The 19931-nt window shown below is 41.1% G+C and overlaps 1 protein-coding gene across 2 annotated transcripts in view; it reads right to left on the bottom strand.

Annotated features, from left to right (window-relative positions):
* UBASH3B (ubiquitin associated and SH3 domain containing B) overlaps nt 1-4648 on the bottom strand; it is a 144920-nt gene extending 140272 nt beyond the window's left edge. Inside the window, exon 1 of one of the 2 annotated variants that reach the window (XM_039874725.1) lies at nt 4134-4648. In XM_039874725.1, the coding sequence (XP_039730659.1) occupies nt 4134-4294 (161 nt within the window). In that variant the 5' untranslated portion in view covers nt 4295-4648. The remainder of the gene's footprint in view (nt 1-4133) is intronic. The other variant, XM_039874726.1, reaches the window with a different exon arrangement.
* Between the last annotated feature and the right edge of the window lie 15283 nt (nt 4649-19931).

Below are 19931 nucleotides of genomic sequence, written 5' to 3'. Positions count from 1 at the left end.
TCTATTGTCTGTCCCTCTGAGTCTCTCTCAGGCTCTTTCAATCTCTGCCTCTGAGAGGAGACCACGTTGTCTGTGGAGCGTTACCCCTTCTCTAACAAACTTTCTTTTTGACTCTGACTTTAGTGGGCTTTGAATTCTTCCTTGTGCTCAGCTAAGAACACTTTTCTTTCTTAGTGCAGGGCTTGAGCTCCACCTCCCTCCACTCCACTTAGGTAATTTGCCCTGCCCTGCATCATATCTAATACCCCTGAGAAAGAAGCCCTCTCCCAGAATCAGCCGCAATTCAGAGATGCTGAGTTGACCAAGTACTTTCAGAGAATCCAATGTCAATCACCAGGTAGGCTGGAGGTCAGAGAAACTGGATATTTTAATTCATGGGCTCTCCAAGATGCTTCTCAATTCTTTGTGTAGCCAGCTTGTGCTGCTTTATCTTTGGGCAGTGAGGCATAGCTAACAGAGCTTCCTGCCCAGAGCAAAGTCAAAGGCATTTCTTCCAGCTCTTTCCTTCTGCCACTATCTTGCTCTTTAACAAGGCATCGTTTAAGTATTCTCAGTAGGAAAAAAGATAACCCAATAGCACATGTGAATCTTTGCCAAGAACTTCAACCACCACCTCACCCCCTTCTTTTTCTTCCAATAATACCATAATCATATCTATCTTGTGTCCAGAATACACTTTTAACTTCTCCAAGTTCTTTCTTGCCCTGATCTCATTTTGTCTTTACAAAGCATGTCAGATAATGCAGGACAGGCATTTTCATGCACAGAAGCTGGTCAGGAGATTGATAAAAAGGGCTTAAACAGAAGACCTAAAAGCTTCAAGTGTCAGTCAGAAGCTAAACTAGAATTCTGGGACATCTGACCCCTGTCATGGGTGTCCTTTTGCAAGAAGGGACATAGGAAACATTTGAAGGCCATTGGCTATAGACAAAGTACTAGGAAATATTTGAAGGCCATTGGCTATAGACAAAGTACTAGCCCCAGGAAGCCTCAAACCAAAACAAAATAAAAAGCAGGGTTGTATCAGCCAGGACTCCTCAGATTCATTGTCCAGTGACTTGCTCCCACAGTTGCCCTCAAGCTACAGAAGAGATATGAGAGCTTCACTCCCCAGAAATTGCAAAGGCCAGTAGTGAGATAGTATGAAATCGAGTATGCAAAGCAACGACTCTATCAGAGTTCCTATCCTTCCTTCTCTGGTGATCTATTCAGCCCTTCTCCTGGCCCCAGACATCCTCTTCCTCAGGCCTTTGCCCAGCACAGACACTCTTACTTTTCCTTCTACCAACCTCACTCCAGTCTTGATGAAGCTAGACCTTTATTTTTAGAACTTTTGCAACAGAAAACTATTGGGCATAGAAACAAAAAGAAAGGAATAGGCCATTTTGGCCCCTTGAAAGTTTTCTTCCAGAGGCTTCCCTAACACCTCCTTACCTTCTGCTTGCTTAAACACACACACACACACACACACACACACACACACACACACACACACACCACCATAAAAATCACCACTCCTCAATCTTTCTTCATGTGGCAGGTTCTTCCACAGCAGTGTCTAAATGGCTGAAGTTCATAGGGTGGAATGGAAAAAATCCAGCACAGCTCCAGGGGAGTAAGGAGCCACAGAGAACACACCCTGAGGTCACCCTGCTTGTGCAGCACTTCTTTCCTGTAGCTTTGTCAAGCACTTAAGAAACACACACTGATTAATCCTATCCCCCTCAGAGAGAGTCAGTGGGGCCCTGATGGGTTAAATGAGTTATCCAGGACCTGGGACTTGTTGGCCTCTGAGCATTTTGACAGCCCACCGAGAGCCCAGTGGAAGGTCTCTTCTTGTGCTGCGCAACACCAGACCCAGTTACACGCAGAGGGAAAATCAGAACTGTCAGCCTTGGCTACCACCATTCTCTCTGAATGGCCATATCTCAGGCACCAGTCTCATCCTTTCTTTGTATCACAGCTAAGTCATCCTGATCCCAGGAAACCATACCTGCTCTCTCCTGCTTGCAATTTCATCATATTCCTTCCTCCAGGTTTAAGACTTAAAAAAGAGGCTTCTCAGAAGCTAAGCCTGCTGCCTTTGCTCTCTTTCTTCTCAGCTCTCCAAAATAAAGTTAAAAATCTGCTCTCTGAAAATTTCAGATGGCCCCATGGAGTGGTCCCTCTTCTTACTGACCTGAGTTAAGTTATTAAGGGGAAGGCTGACCACATTAGCCTTTTTAGGTCGAAGTAGAAGAGATGCCAGCCTGGGCAGGGAGTGCAAATAGATCAGGTGACTACCAAAGGCTCTGCCCACTCTCTGGTAGAGATTTGTGGGAGACAGAACAGTGAACCCAACCTCCTCCCACCCAGGCTATTTCATCATGACCTACTCTGTCACCTTTTCAGCAATGAGAGGCAGTGCTACTAACAATAATAGTAGCTGTAAAAGGCTGAAAATGGCTCTCCAAAAGATATCCAGGTCCTCATACCTGGACCCTGTGAACATCACCTCATGGCAAATAAATAAACAAATAAACAAACAAACGGATTTTGAAGATGTGATTAAACTAAGGATCTTGAGATGGGAAGATTATCCTGAGTTACCTTGGAGAGGCCCTAAATGCAATCACAAGTGTCTTTATAGAAAAAAGACAGAGGGATCTTTGACACAGAAGAGAAGGTACTGTGGCCGTGGAGTGATGCAGCTACAAGCCAAAGAATGCCAGCAGACACCAGCCCCTACCTCCCATTCTTAAGGATAACTATACTCAGCCATCATCTATTAGAAGGACCTAACTTGCCACATCCACACCTGACACATCTATGTAGAGTCCACCACATCTTCTCCCTGCAAATCTAGCATCAGAGACTGCAGCCCCAGTGCTTGGAAGCCAGTGGGAGGTAGAAACATCAGTGCATTTCATAGTCTTCCAATGCCACTCCAATCTGTCCCAGCAGGCTGTGTGGAATGATAAAATCAGGGGTCTGATTTGATTAAGAGGTCGCAGCCAGATTACTAAAGAATAAACAAGGTTTGCCTAAAGGCCAGGGAAGGGAAGCCTAAGAGTTATCGCATGAAAAAAGAGGGAGGAAAAAAAACTTTCATTAACTTGGCCCTTTCTAATAAAGTTTGTTCAACTTCCCCTTCAGGTGATGTAATTCAAAGAAGCAGCGTCCCAACAGGATCCCAGGCTGTGTGTCCCCACCGAAGAAAGGCCTGGCCACCGGGCTTTAGCTTCCTCTTAGGCAGGGTTCCGGCCCCACATTCTTGGATGCCCAGCTTCAGAAGACTCCTCCTGCGGCTGCTACTGCTGCTGCTGCTGCTGCTGCTGCTGCTGCTGCTGCTGCTGCCACCGCCGCCTTGTGCTGGAGACCAGGCCTCTTCGCAGCGGGCTGCAGGGGCAGCCACCTGCGCTCTCTCTACCCTTCCCTACCTCACTCCACCCTCCAAGGGGAAGAAGGATGAGGGAGAACAGCTCCCTCTCCTTACTCTCAGGCACCCACAGATTTCTGCGCTGCTGTCACCACTGACGAGAACCCAGGTCCCCTGGAAGAATTGCTTCTCCTTTTTTCTTCCTCCCTATCAATGAACACGCAGCAACACCCACGCTCCGCTCCTCCTACTCCGGAGGGAGACCAAATCAGAGAGCGGCATCCGGACCTGGAAGCCGCTGCAGTGGGAGCGTCGGCTTCCCTGCCCTGCTGTCCTTTGCCTTTTCGTAGCCATCAAGAGGATCCCAAGCCAGCCCAGAGTTTCGGGTCCAGAGGGTACCTGAATCCTCTGCAGGACCCCGCCTCCCCAGGGGCTCGGCGCTTAGCAGACACAAGCTTAGCCCCACAAGCGAAGGCTGGGCGCTGGGCAGGGGACTCGGGACTCGAACCTGGTACCCTTTTCCTTAGGCATGTCTCACCTTAGGCATCCTCAGCAAGCCCCTAGCCCAGCGCTCCCGCGAGGCGTCTTCCCCTGCACCCCTGCCCTGAGGAGATATAGAGCCGGGCTCCTGCGTGCCCATCTGCCCTCAACAGGACGTGGGCAGCGGTGAGCGCGCGGCCTGTCCGGCCGGCGCAAGTAGACAAGCTGGACCCAAGACGAGGGCCAGCAGCTGGGGGCTGGAGGGGTCGCAAGAGCTGCGAGCCCGGCCACTTACGCGCGGGCTCTGGGGAAGCCCATGGACAGGAGCACGTCCAGCGCGGATCCATGCTTGATGGTGCCGGGGCGCTGCTGGCGGTTCCTGCGCGGGGTGACTTTGCTGTACAGCTCTTCTCTCGCAGCCATGCCGAGCGGGCTAGGGTGGCCGTACTGAGCCATGGCTCAGCGGCCAGCCATTGCCAAGGAAGGAGCCCGAGCCGGATCGTCCCGGAGGGAGGAGGGAGCCGGGCTGGGGTAGGGCAGGGAGCCGGGGGCCGAGAGCCGGGCGGGAAGCGGCGGCGGCGGCGGAGGCGGCGCTCGGAGCTTCCCGGGTGTTGAGATTCTGACGCTTCCTGGTGAGGCCACGGGAGCCAGAACAGCCCGCGAGCGGCTTCGGCCCGGCCAGCAGTCAGCTACTCCGGCCCTTGGGTGCCTTCAGCGCGGCGCCTGCAGCAGCTCCGCTCCTCCGCCCCCTTCTTTCTCCTCTCCTAGCAGTCCGGGAATTTGCAATGAGTAATTTTTGAATGGATCAAAAAGGAAAAGGAGACTGTGGGCTGGCCCTGCCCTGCCTGTGCTGGGGCCCCGCCCCTCTCTTAAAGAGGCCGCGCCACCTGGCGCGCACGAGGCTGCGCACAGGCTGTAGAGTTCGGTTCTTCTAGGTAAAGCATTGGAATCAGAGTAGGCTACCCGTGTCAGCCCCAGCCTTCCCCGTGGCTTGGATATAGGGCCCCCTGGGCCTCAAGACACAAGATCAACCCAATTCAAGTCTCGAATTGTTCAAGATGGAGTTAATAATGGAAATTGAGCGAACCGATAGGTGACATTAATGAACTAGAAAGCCAAGCCGGAAGGCCCAGATAAAAGGTTTTGCATCCGAAAGATCCTGCAAAACCCAGAAGATTTGGCCATTGAAGACCAATTCCATCAGCCAGACGAGTGGTCAGACGTAGCATGTCCTCCATGACTGAGATAGTGACGTCGTAGTAAAGAGTGGGACCTCAGGCTCTCAGGCTTGGGAGGGGAGAGAAAAGAAAGAGAGGACAGGGCAGAAAGAGGAAGACGGAAGAAAAGATGAAAGGAAGAAGGAAGAGGTGAGAGAAGAAGTGGGAAGTGGAAGGAGGGTGGAAGGAGAAGGAACAGAGAAAGTACACTTTCTAACTGTAAGAGGTATTCAAATGGAATGGGTTGATTCTCATTAGGGAATGAGTGTCCTGTCAACAAAAGGACTCAAAGAAATACTGGATCACCACTGGTCATCAACGAGGGATAAGTGAATTGCTTCATAGGTTGGACAAAACTACATCCACCTCAAATAAGGTGGGACTTCTTACCCATACCTACGCTCCTATGCTCCACACCATGAGCTGGGCTGGGGAATGTTACGACTCTCTCATTCAGAGATAAACTTATTGTCCTCAGTCAGGGACAAGGGCCCCACTTGGAGTAATGGAATGGCACAGAGGAAACTCTAGCTATTCCTCTTTTTCAGATAATTATAATAATAAAACCTAACATTCTTCTATGTGTACGCCATTGTGCTAAATGTAATAAATAAATTAACTCATTGAATTTTTACAATGACCTATGGAATTGTTATCCCAGTTTTAGAGATAAGAAAACTCAGCTTAGAGAGGCTGAGGAAGATAATAGATCTGGTAAATGCATAACCAGAACTTTTATCCAATGCGGTGCCTTGGGCAAGTTGCTTCTGCCTTCTACAGCCCCAGGTCCTTATCTGTATGCATCATAGTAACATAGCCCTACACCCTGGGTTCTCCAAAATTGTCAGCTCCTTCCCCTATCTGGAGTGTGGGGGAAGGATAGTGACCAGTCACCACCAGCAGCTTTTGGATGTTACTTTATAAGGCATCTGAAGGTTTTACTAGGGGAAGTGATGCAGCTTAATTCTCTCAGCCCAGAATTGGTTTTCTAAAGAATATCCAGTGGCATTTGGAAGTGGAGAGATAGGGACTACTGGGGCTTAAACAACAATGGACATAATTCTGCCTCCTGCTGTGTAAGGGATGAGAGAAAGTTCATACTTCCTGGGTGGAAGCTTCTGCCAGAACAAAGGAAGTGTGCTGGAGCCTAACAGAGTGCTTTTCCAGGGCACGCAGCAAAGAGACAGGACTGGGTTGAGGAAATAATACCTAGTAGACATCCTCCTTGGGATGTGTTCAGTAAAGGATTCTGGACCTTATCCAGTATTCTGAACTTCTCCCAAATGCCTGGGCTGAAAGTCAAAGGATCTGGAACCTAATGCCTGTGGAAATGTTTTGTAAACCACAAGCACTACACAAATAATAGTTCAGATTTATTCAGAACTTACTATATGCTAGTGCTGTTCTTAGATTCTTACACATATAACTCATTTACTCTCTCAACAGGCAATGATGTAGGTACTCTCATATTATTATCAGCCACTTTACAAATGATATTGAAGCAACCAAAGTTAAGTATCTTGTCCAAGATCATATAGCTAGTAAATGGTAGAAGAAGGATTTGAACTCTTAAAATATGTCCAAGCAACCATTTACCACTGCTGTTATGATGATGAAGAGGTACCATCTGTTAAAATAACATGGTATCTTTTTGACTTCTTTTATGTCCTTTGACTTAAAATTGCTGGATCTCTGTTTCTCCAGGAAAACTGAATTAACTGTCTACAGGGAAGGAAGAAACTTTCCTCTACCCCCAAGGTTCTAACAGATTAGCAAAGGGGAATAATCAAATTTAATACATATGTGTGCATGAGAATCCTGCATATATGAGACAGGCAGAGACCCCACATGCAAAAGAGGTTCAAAGACAGAAAGGGAAAATGGATATCTAAGACATTCTAAACCAGGGATGAGGTAAGATTCCTTGGGGGCTTCAAAGGATTATCGTATGAAGATAAAGACAGAAGTTTAGTAATTAGAAGTTTGTCTTGCCTTATAGATAGGTCCAAAAATGTTATTTCTGATAATCTTTTATTATGGATAAGGCCTATTATCCAAATTCTTCTGGATAGTTAAGGCAGGAGTGTGGGATGGGGAGGGGGGAGTTTCTCTTGAACCTGAAGCTTAAGTTGCCTTTAGCTCAGAACAATCATACCATTGAGGCACATCTTAGGGTGACTCATTCTGAACTCCTTTATCTTTCTCCCTATCTTTAAGCAAACTGAGAGGAAATGATGGATATAAAAATAGTTTTAGATAGCCTAAAAAAAGCAATATAGAAAATCAGTCACCTCAGATGTAAACTGTTTTGTCTGGGACACTTTTACAGAAATCTCAGCCTGGCTTCTTCACCAGTCTTCAGCTCAGTGCCAGCACTCAGACTGCTGCCATTTGTTCTGCAAGGAGTTGGGAGGCTGACAATTAAGATGCACTGTATTTTAATTGTATTGACTTTGAAAAGCTAGAGGAAGCTTTATAAATGTCCATATTGTTATATTACAAAGAGAAGAGAAATGACTATGCATTTCACAGGATATCTGACAGTAGTGGGAGGAGTGAGGGAGAAATGAGGCCTTGCAGAGGCCTCATTCCTCAGAAGGGAAAGCATGCTATCATGCACCCCTGTACCACTGGGTCATGGCAGAAACTACCCTGTATCACAAACCTCTTTTCGTTTATCTGAGCATTGTTTAACTCCACCCGCGCTGTCCCCAGCCACTTTCTCGGTGTGTTAGCCCTTCTGAAATGGCCACAGGGATGCCTAGGTTGGGCCCGGTTAACTAAACTCATAATTTCTGAAGTATGTCCTATGTCTTTCCTTCTCCTTCTCTCTGTTCTTGAGAAAAGTTTAAGTGACTGCATTAAGGACAGGCAGTAAACTGCAGAATGTCTCCAGTTCTGAGGGTTGGGATAGTGCCTTGGCAAATAAAGCTAGCTTTCAAACCACTTTAACCCCTAGACTTCTATGGGGATTCTTCATGGCCAGAAGATTTTGAAACCCTGTGGTAAGGAAAGAAAGGAAAGACAATGGGAGGGCGCCAGAACTGGGAATTTGGATGCCTAGGTGTTGACTGTTCTCTGCCCTCTCTGAGTCTCAGCTTCCTCATCTGCCAAATGAGGGTGTTGGCTTAGGCTGGGAATTCTTAGGATATTGCCAAGGGACACTTTATGGGCAGAAGTTGGGGTTACTCAACTGAAGGTTGAATGGATGGAGCATGGCATCTCTCCTCTTTTCAGAGTGAGTATGTGTTATAAGCTTTATGTCTTGGGGGTTTTATGTTTGATCTCATGTGGGAAGATGGTTTAGAGAATCAAAAAATTATTTTGAAAAACACTGTACTAGATGATATTTTTTAGTTTAGTTTTGAGAGGTCATAATTTAATAAAAAGGAAGGTAAAGATGAATGAAGTAGGATTGGTGAGAGGGGGAAGAGGTTGCTGGGAAGGGAAGGACAGCTGAAGGATGGGTTGGAGAGAGAGAAGGGTCCTCTACAGAGGTAGAACACTAGAGTGAAATGGACTTTAAAAAGTTATCTTGTTCCCACCGTTAGATAAAATTATATCTATGGGCCTGGTCAGAATGCTACAATGGCAGTCATATTGCAGTATAAATGTATTAAATCAATATATTGTACACTTTAAACTTACACAATGTTATATGTCAATAAAAATTTTTTAAAAAGTCCTGTCATTCTTCTCCTATCCTGAGGCACAATTATAAGAGATCTAAGAACCTGGAGATTGGTGACTATTTCTCAGTCTGAAATTTGTCCCTAAAACTTAGCACATAGTAGCATTTATGTAATTGTTGATGGGCTGTTTAATCTGTGAAGCCATGTCACACAGTTGGAAAAGCTAAGGCTGAAACAAAGTTTGGAGCATCACTCTAAAACAATAAAAAGCTTATATTTCTCTCACATTGAAAAAATTAAGATTTTTCTCTCAATTTCAAAAGCAATTGAGGTGTGTGTGGGGGCATGGAGGTGGGGTCTATTTTTATTTCTTCTTCATCTATCTTTGAACAAAAATCCCGGTGTGTCTGTTCTGGAATAGGAGACACTCCATTGTCCATGTTTCCTCCTTGTAGAGGCCTCACTGCCCAGGATCTGTGTCTCTGCTTTGCCACATAACAATAGAAGTGTTGTGAAATAAGCAATACAAGCTAGGAAAGAAAAAGTTTTTTTCCTCTTCTCATACAACTCCTTTTTTTATATACAGAAGGAAATGTATGGGCAGCATAGGAGAAATTTTATTTCTAGGAAATAGAATAAAATTAAGTAGATACAAAAACCTAGATATGCAGGGGAAATTGTTTGAAAAAGTGGAAACAATGCCATCTCTGAGAAATAAATGGATGGCAAGGCTTTTTCACTAGGTTGGCAGCAGAGGGGCAGAAGGAAGTATAGAGGCAGGGATGTATGTGGATGGGTTCCTATTTGTATTTTCATGATAATCATTGATATGCTTGAATTTCTTTTGGCTGTATTATAGGAATACAGTGCCAATAATTTTATGGAAACTTGCTTTCTTGCTAATATTTTAAAAGTATAGATCAGATAATGAATTCTTTTAGAAGCATTATACTCTGTTGCTTTATGTCTCATTCTTAATTAAACATTAAGGGAATGCAGTATCTTAATTGTAACTCTGCCAATATCTTTATTTGGAGGCCTATTACCATTTTCGTCTTTTATGAAATTTTTGTCACCAAGAAAGGCAGAATTATATATTTTTTCTTCCAGATTGAGTTGGTACAGTATATTCTCGGTTATTAAAGTATACATATAGTTTTGCAACTTTGAAATGGTAAATATTCATCATGTGTGAAGAAGCATGATACATAACCGAACAATCTTAATTACATAAAAATGGATGTTTAGTTGCGTTGATACATACAGGGGACTGAGAAGGATCGAATTGTGAACTGCTTGTGATTATGCATGACTTTGTTTACTGCTTCTTGTTTTTTTTCGGTTTCCTATTCTGCACATGTTAACTTTTTAAAAAATAAATGTTATTTCAAAAACCTGAAAAAAAATTCAGAGCTATCTCAGAGGCTGCAAGATATAATTTTTGAGTATTTCTTTTTTAAAAAATATAAGTTTATTTTAAAATTCTGAAAAATGCATTCTAATGAATCTTTGTGGAACTATGTACATTGTTGATTTTTCCAAATTATGAATAATATATAATGTAAGCACCAATAACTTATGACCTATACAAAGAAGGAAATTTTCATTATGTCAAGGTAGATGAACACTCTGGCCAGTAATATTTCTTCCATCTACATTCTGGAAATTAAAATATTAAAAATGTCTTTTGCTTCCTCCTCCACCCAGTTGCTTGACCTATCCTCTACCCCAAGCCTAGAACGTTTTTAACCACACTTTATAACAAATCCTATTCTAGGATTGGGTTATAGCTTTAGAAAAGTAAGCAAAGTAATTTATCTCAGTTTCTCATTGTAAAAATGGAAACAACTATACTTACTTCATTTTTTTTGTGATAATTACATGAATCATGAATATGAAGATAACAAGCAAGATGTCACATGCTTGCTGAGGACTTAATGAAACAATTTTTTCCCTATGCACTACTCATCTTCTCATTCTCATGACATTCGTGCAGTTTTTTGTTTAACTAGACCCTTGGACCACAGAATTTGATTAATTATAATCCATGGTCCATATATGGTTTAATTTTAGCTATTTAACTGGTTATTTAATCAGTTTGGTTTTTTTAATAATACAATAAGCACATACGAAGCGTTCACCTAAAATGAAAGTTAGGACCTGACAATAACCTATATCTTACCAGATGACCACTCCCCTGTCCAATAAGCTCATTCCCTGCCTCCTCATATCCCAGGTATCTTTCTCCTGTATCCTATGTTCATCATTCACTTGTATTTCTTTTCATGTAACTTTATTAAATCTATAAATAGTCTTAAAAAGTATACTTCAATTTTTAAAAGATATTTTTAATATTATAACAGTGTATAATGCTCTTTGTAAACTTTGGGGATTTACCATTTTTGCTCAATGGTATATGGCTAAGGTATATGCATACTGTTGAATGCTGGGTAATTCATTGGTTTGGTTGCTGTATAGTAGTTCACTCTCCTGTTAATTTATGTTTGGATTAGTTTGAAGTTTTTGCCTTTATGATTGTTATGAACGTTCTTTACATGTCTCCAGCTGCATGTATACAGAAAAAACGCTTGGGTATATCTTAGGAGTAGAATTGCTGGGTCATCTTCAAATTAGAAGATAATGCAGAAATGTTTTCCTAAATAGTTACACTAATTATATTCCCACCAGCAGCACATAAAAGATCTCTTTGCCTTGTAGTTGCCTGTGGCTAAATAATTATTCTGTATTCCAGGCTATTCTATAAGCAACCTGAGGATAACTTGTGGTTACATAGAGAGTTAAAGAATATGGGCTCTAGGTTTGACTTCTACTTTCTTCTTTATTAGCCATGTGACCCTGACCAAATTCATTCATTCAACAATTATTCACTGGGCATCTACTATGTGCTGAAGGTAGGTGTCCTTCAGAAATTAATACGATAAAATGTCTGTTTCCAAGGAACTTACATTCTAGTGTGGAGAAACATAAGTTCCATACAATGATAAGTGCTATAAAGAAAGATAAACAGGGTGATATGCAAAAGAGTGTCTGATGGTGGAGAGCTCCTTTAGCAAAAGTGGGTAAGGGAAGTCATCTATGTGGAGGTGACATCAGAGCTCAGATCTGAACAGTAAGAAGAAGGCAGCCAAATGAAAGTATGGAAGGAGAGAATTTTTTGTAGAGGGGACAGCAAATGCAAAAGTTTTAAGGTGGAAATACTCAAAGGAACAAAGAGAAGGCCAGTGAAGCTGAAGCACAGTGAGTGAGGTTGAGAATTGAGACAGGTAGGGGGTGTGCCAGAGCCAGCTCAAGCAGCTGATGAGAGTTCATTGTTAAATTTTCAGGAATACCTGGAGTCAGTTGTTATAACATTAGTAGTTGGAAATCAGCCACAATGGGAATATTTACACCATGAGAATTGGCAAATGCTTCCTCAGGGCTTTCTCCTTGGAACTGTGAGGCATACATGTATATTTGGGGTGGGAGAGAGAATAAGGGGAGGGACATGCACTGAACAGATAAAATTTAAAAAGTGAGACAATTACTTAAACTCTCCGGATCTAACCTTAAAAGGTTGCTATCAGAATAGAATAAGTTGGTTCACATAAAGCATGGGGCACAGAATGAATGCTCTATGACTGAAGAGTACTTGCCTGCACCTGCCAATATTCATACTTCTTCCCCAGCAATCTATTCTTACTTCTTCTCCAACAATCTATTCTTGATGATCCTTGGAGGAAAAAGAACAAACATATGTTGAGTGGTCACTATAGGTTAGGTCTAGCACATATTATTTCATACCATCAGCAACACTGTCAGGTAGATATCTATATGTACAATTTACTGATAAACCTATTAAAGTTCAGAGAAGTATGTAACTTGCCCCAAGTCACACAGCTGCTAAGTGCTAGAAGTGTTATTGAAAAGTAAGACATCTGAATTTACCTTCAGAACACATTACAATTAACCTTAATTAATTAATATCAATTAAAATATTTAATAGGCAACTCATTTCAGTGAATAAAAATATTTGAATTTCTTATTAAATGAACCACATGACTGCCTGAACCCACAGATGAAGAATATTTGAAGATATATGAATAAAAGGGGTTGCAGCAAATATGGATTTGAAGTAACATTTGAAGTAACACTTACTAAACTCATCAGATCATTAGGCGACTTACAGGTAAAAGAAACAAAATTCTCTCTTCCTCCTGCTTCCCTTCTACACTAATGGGATACCTAGCATATCTGGGCATGGAGCTCAAAGACAGGGATGGCTTCAAGGAATGCAAAATCTAGAGGGAATGAAAGGAGTGATCAGACAATGACAACACAGGATGACTGAGAGACATAGAAATTTGCCTAAGTTGCTAAAGGGGCAAAGTGGGGGCGGTGGGGGGAATGGTTGGGAAAGTGTCCCCAGAGAAGGTGATGTTTGAGCTGTACATTGGAAGATGAGGAATGGGATAGTAGGAGTGGGATGAGGCTGGGTAGAAAGAGCAGGGAAGAAAGAAAGATTGTTCTAGGCAGAGAAAATACCATGTGCAGTGGCCAGACATAGGAAAGATCAGATCACCTGAAGACTTGCTTGGCAAAAGGAGAGGGTTCGGGGAGAATTGAGGAGGTTCAGACACTGGAGCAGGGTTGGAGAATTTATGTTACTGTAAAACCAGACTTCTTTCTGGGTAATATTTCTCTAGCTGATGTCTGCCCAGTTTTGACACTCTATTGAGAAATCCATCACTACCCAATGACTGGGTTAGCAATCTCAAACCACTTGGAATCCAAGGTGCTATGGACTTGATGTTTGTGTCCTTCCAAATTTATATGTTGAAATTCTAACCCCCAATGTGACGGTATTAGGAGGTGGAAACTTTGGGAGGTGATTAGATCTTGAGAGTGGAGCCCTCATGAGTGGAATTTGTGCTCTTATAAAAGAGGCCCCAGAGAGCCCCCTCATCCCTTCCACCATGTGAGGACTCAAAGAGAAGTCTGCAAACAGAAGAGGGCCTGGTCCTCTCACCCAATTATGCTGGTATCCTGATCTCAGACTTTAAGGCTCTAGAACTGTGAGAAATAAATTTCTGTTGTTTATAAGCCATCTAATCTATGGTGTTTTTTATAGTAGCCCAAATAGACTAAGACAAGGACAAATCAGAGTTGTGTCTTAAAATACTAATCATTCTTCAAGGTTAAACTAAAGTCCTGAAATTTCCAAGAAGTTTTCCCAGGACCCCAGTAGGACCCTAGCTCCTAAGAACTCTCAGAGAACTTTTTAAATCTTAAAGTCTCATGGATAACTTATAATATGCTGCCTTTTATTTTTCCTTTATTTTTTTATCCTCTTTTAAGTGTAAGTGCTTATTTAAAAATTATAGAAGCAATATAGTGAGGTATTTTTTAATCAAATTATTAATGTAAAAAATAAAAAAGGAAAAACAATCATATTTATTTATTTATTTATATTTATTTTTAAGTTAATTATTTTTTTTTTTTGTGGTGGCATTGATTAATGAAATCCGGTAAGTTTCAGCTGAATATTTTAACAATAAATAATATATATATTTACATTGTGTGTTCACCTCCCATAGTTAGATTTCTTTCTGTCACTACATATTTGCCTCTTTTACCTTATCTACCACCCTTCTCCCTCCTCCCCCCACCCCACCCTCTGGTAAACACTAGTCTACTGTCCATTCCATGAGTCTCTGTTTGTTTGTCCTGTTTGTTTGATATTTTTAGGTTTATATCCAACATGTAAGTGATATCATGTGATTTTCAACTATTTCTGTCTGGCTTCTTTCGCTTAGCATGATTTTCTCAAGGTTCATTCATGTTTTTGCAAATGGCAGTATTTCATCTCTTCTTATGGCTGAGTAATATTCCATTGTATATATGTACTACAGCTTCTTTAACCAATCATCTATCGTAGGACACTTCGGTTGCTTCCATGTCCTGGCCGCTGTGAATAATGCTGCTATGAACATCGGTGTGCATATATCTTTTCGGATATGGATTTTCAAGTGTTTGGGGTAAATACTCAGTAGAGGGATTGCTGGATCATATGGTAGATCAATTCTTAGTTTATTGAGGAAACTTCATACTGTTTTTCATAGTGGTTGTATGAATTTGCAGTCCCACCAGCAGTGTATGAGAGTTCCTTTTTCTCCGCATCCTTTCCAATATTTGTTATTACTTGTTCTGTTGATTATAGCAATTCTAACAGGTATGAGATGGTAGCTCATTGTGGTTTTGATTTGCATTTCCCTAAGAGCTAGCGATGTTGAGCATCTTTTCATATGTTTGGCCCCCATTTGTATGTCTTCTTGAGAGAAGTGTCTGTTCAGGTCCTCTGCCCTTTTTTTGGTTGGATTGTTTGTGTTTTTGTTGTTATTGAGTCATATGAGTTCTGCATATATTTTGGATATTAAGCCCTTATCGAAGGCATTGCTTGCAAATATATTTGCCCATTTGGTTGGTTGTCTCCTTACCTTGTTGATGATTTCTTTTGCTGAGCAGAAGCTTTTTAGTTTGATGTAGTCCCATTCATTTATTTTAGCTTTTACTTCCCTGGCCTTTGAGTTCAAATTCATAAAATCCTCTTTAAGTCCAAGGTCCTTGAGTTTCGTCCCTATGTTTTCTTCTATGCATTTTATTGTTTCAGGTCTTATATGCAGGTCCTTAATCCATTTTGAGTTATTTTGGTGTGTGGTGATAGACAACAGTCTAGTTTCATTCTTTTGCAGGTGGCTTTCCAGTTTTCCCAGCACCATTTATTAAAGACGCTTTCCTTTCTCCACTGTATATTTTTGGCTATTTGTCGAAAATTATTTGCCTATGTAAATATGTGTTTACTTCTGGACTCTCAATTCTATTCCACTGGTCCATGTGTCTGTTTTTCTGCCTATACCATGCCATTTTGATTACTGTCACTTTGTAATATAATTTGAAGGCTGGCAGAGTGATGCCTCCAGCCTCTTCCTTTTTCCTCAGGATGGCTTTGGCAGTTTTGCTTCCATACAAATCTGATGATTTTTTGTTCTATTTCTTTAAAAAAACACCAATGGGATTTTGATGGGGATTGCATTAAATCTGTATACGCTTTAGGTAATATGGTCATTTTAACTATGTTGATTCTTCGAATCCAAGAACACGGAATAGCTTTCCATTTCTTTGTATCTTCTTCGATTTCTTTTAATAGGGTCTTGCAGTTTTCATTATATAGGTCCCTCGCATGTTTCATTAAATTTATTCCTGAGAATTTTATTCTTTTTGTTGCGATTGCAAAAGGAATTATCTTTTTCACTTCTTTTTCTGACACTTCATTATGAGAGTATAGGAACACTATGGATTTTTGAACATTGATTTGCATTCAGAAACTTTACTGTATTTGCCGTTTGTTTCTAGTAGTGTTCTTATGGAGTCCTTAGGGTTTTCTATATAGAGAATCGTATCATCCACAAATAGTGACAGTTTGACTTCTTCATTTCCTATTTGGATGCCTTTTATATCTTTCTCTTGCCCGATTGCACTCGCTAGGACCTCCAATATTTTATTGAATAACAGTGGCGAAAGTGGACAGCCTTTCCTTGTTCCTGATCTTAGAGGGAAGGTTTTTAGTTTTTCACCATTAAGTATAATGTTGGCTGAGGGTTTGTCCTAGATGACCTTTATTATGTTAAGGTACTTTCCTTCTATACCGATTTTGTGAAGTGTTTTGATCATAAATGGATGCCGTATCTTGTCAAAGGCTTTTTCTGCATCTATTGATATGATCATATGGTTCTTATTTTTTAGTTTGTTCATGTGGTGTATCGCATTAATCTATTTGCATATGTTGAACCATCCCTGTGCCTCTGAGATAAAGCCTACTTGATCACGGTGTATAATCTTTTTAATATGTTGCTGTATTCAGTTTGTTAGTATCTTATTTAGGATTTTTGCATCTGTGTTCATGAGAGATATTGGTCTGTAATTTTCTTTTTTTGTGTTATCTTTACCAGGTTTTGGTATCAGAGTAATATTGGCCTCATAAAATGAGTTGGGAAGTACTGCCTCCTCTTTGATTCTTTGGAAGAGTTTGAAGAGAATAGGTAGTAAACCTTCTTTGAATGTTTGGTAGCCTCCATCTGGTTCTGGCTTTTACTTTTTGGTAGATTTTTGATGATTGTTTCAATTTCCATACTGCTGATTGGTCTATTTAGATTTTCCAGTTCTTCCTGATTCAGTCTAGGAAGGTTGCATTTGTCTAAGTACTAGTCCACTTCTATATCATCCAAATTTATTAAATTTGGGTTATATACTTTTTCATAGTATTCTGGTATGATCCTTTGCATTTCTGCGATTTCAGTTGTAATTTCCCCTCTTTCATCCCTGATTTTGTTTATTTGTGTCCTTTCTCTTTTTTCTTTAGTGAGTCTAGCCAGGGGTTTGTCAATTTTATTAACCTTCTCAAAGAACCAGCTCTTTGTTGCATTTGTTTTTTCTATTTTTTTTGTTTGTTTTTTGTTTGCTTTCAATTTCATTTATTTCTGCTCTATTTTTGATTAAATAGAGGTGATCAATGGTAACATCTTAGTGTATTTTCTTCCACTGTTTTTAGTAAAATTGATGATTAGTGCTCTGGTCTAGACAAATTAATTTTAAATTAGCTGAGATTGGGGATTATTCAGTATCACTATATTCTTTTTATCCCTCAAGTGAACCCCTTAAATAGCTGTCATTGATGGTATCAAAGCCCAATGGATTATGACCTCCCAGCTAGTTGAGACCTTTGCATATGCTCGAAGAGTGTGCTAATGTAGATTTGCTTGAAAATTTGTGCTCTCAGTGAGTAGAGCTGTGCAAAAGCCATAAAAGAAGATGACATAGCCTTGTTATCTTCAGAATCCAGGACAAGTCTTCACACATGTGCGGCTCTCTAGAGCAGAGATCACCAGTGTTGACCAATATCCCATGAGGATGCTGTTTCCATCTCTGGGGGCAGGTTGCCCAGACTACCACCTGAAAATAAAAGCAAAATTAATAAAGCAAGAAACAGTTTATTCTCCTTCTCTCTCCTCTCCCTCTTTCTTCTGAAAGTCCCCTGGGCATAATAGATGTTTGCTCTCTGGAGAAATCTGATTGTTATTAGTTTCCTATGACAACTCTAACAAATTACACAAATCGGGTGGCTAAAAACAGCAGAAATTTATTTCCTCACTGGAGCCCAGAAGTCCTAAATCAGTGTTTTTGCCTGAGATCGAGGCAACACCAGGGCTGTGCTCCCTAGGGAGGTTTTAGCAGAGGCTCTACTCCTTGCCTCTTCCAGTTCCTGGTGGCTGCTATCATTCTTTGTCTTGTGGTCACATCACTATAATCTTTAAGGCAGCATCTTCAAATTTCTCTCTGCTTTGTTTTAGCATCACCTTCATTGTGTGTGTCTGTCTGAAATTTCTTTTTTTTTCCCCCTCTCTCCCTTTTGTGATTGCATTTAAGGCACACCCAGAAAATCCAGGATAATCTTTCCATCTCAAAATCCTTAATTTTATTACATCTGCAAAAATCCTATTTTCCTTATAAAGAAACACGTACAGTTTCTAGATATTAGAACCTGATATCTTTGGGTGGCCATTATTTACCCTAGTATACTAGTATTCCTTAGAGCAGTTAATTTTGAACCTGGATGGACTTCAAAGTTCAAGAGAAGCTTTTTCAACCTCAAGGTTTGGCTTAAAGGGAGGAGACAGATTATGGGGAGAAACAGGAAATTAGTAAGTACATTGTACTTTCCCAATCCTTTTGGAAAAGGCCACTCTCCTTACTTTATGCTGTTTCCTCTACCTGGAACTCTTCTTTCCCTTGACCCCCTCTAAGGGACCTTGTCCGACCACATCTTCTCTCCTTGCCCATACTGCATGGATAAAATCTATAACTCCTTTGCCTCTGTGACCCCTTTATCATAGCACTAAATATAGTGAAAGGCATTCTATATACTTAATACTTAACCTCCAGAGAAGAATGTGAGCTCCATAAGGCTCCATGTGCCTTACTAATAGCTGTGCCCTCAGTAAGTGCTTAAGAAATGTCTATTGAACAGACTTGAATTGCATTCCAACTGAAATGAGAGGTGCTCTGATAGCATATGTGCAATTGCATTTCCTCACTTCCCTAATTTTGAAGCCGAGGCTGAGACTCTCCCACTCCACTAGCTAATCTGGCTCAAAGTCATATCCTCCTCCTCCCTCAGTTTCCTTGGTGATTACACAGACTTTATTCCTAGTTCATGTCTCTAATGCACAGAGTGCTGTGAGTAACCCCAAAGTCAGTTTCCTTAAAGCAGACCATGTTAAAATGTCTAAGGGGCTCCTACCAGAAGGGGAACATCTGTGACTATAAGCTGGTAGAAGCCAGAGAGGGAAACTGGCCCTCCTTGAATGGACTGGCCTGAACCAGGAAGAGAGGTGATATTTAACCAAATCTCCAATATTCATTGGGAAGAGTAGTTTGGGAAACACAAGTTTCTCAATGACAAGTGACTGTGTCCTTTCAGGCCCTGAGTTTTACATTAGTCATTGCCCTCCCACCAGGCTAAATATGGGTGCTCCTGGTACTGAGATTCCAGTATGACCATGGATGGAGCCTACAGACCACTCCTTAAAGTTTCCTCATGTCTTATTCTCTGCTCATTAGTTAGAAGCTCCTGTAAAGGAAATACAAGAGAGTAGAAATGCAAGTCCAAATTGGCCCCTTAGTTAGAGATTTTAATTAAAGAACTAAGGACTATGATTGCTCTTAAACTTCAATTATCTGTGCTGCTGCTGCCTACCTAAAATGTTATACTCTTGTTCTATTTAGTGTTAGTGTTTATACAGCTCTTTACAATTTTTAAGCAGTCAGGCATAATAACTTGTTTAATTATTAGCCTTCTAAAAAAAAACAGAAACCAAAACAATATGAGGAAATTATACTAAATATATTTTTTCTTAGCAAAAACAACAAAAAAAGACTGAGGCTCTGAAGAATTATGTGATGTACCCATGATAATACAGAGATGTAGCAGAGCAAACCAGTGTTTAAACCCAGGCTTTTCAAATTAAAGCCATTATAGTAATGTTCTTCTTTCTTGGGCAGGATCCCAAAATGTCTTATAACTTGATGCTCTTATGAAGGTAGGGCAAGTTCATTAAAGTAGTGTAGAAGAATCTTTTGAGTAAGGCCAAGTGAAGGCTTGGATTACCCCTCAGCTTCTGAAAGTCATCC

Source organism: Pteropus medius, unplaced genomic scaffold (genome assembly GCF_902729225.1).
Source record: "Pteropus medius unplaced genomic scaffold, Ma_sr-lr_union100, whole genome shotgun sequence".
Lineage (NCBI taxonomy): Eukaryota > Metazoa > Chordata > Mammalia > Chiroptera > Pteropodidae > Pteropus > Pteropus medius.
Note: the sequence above shows the minus strand (reverse complement) of the source record. Positions and strands in the feature narration are given on the sequence as shown.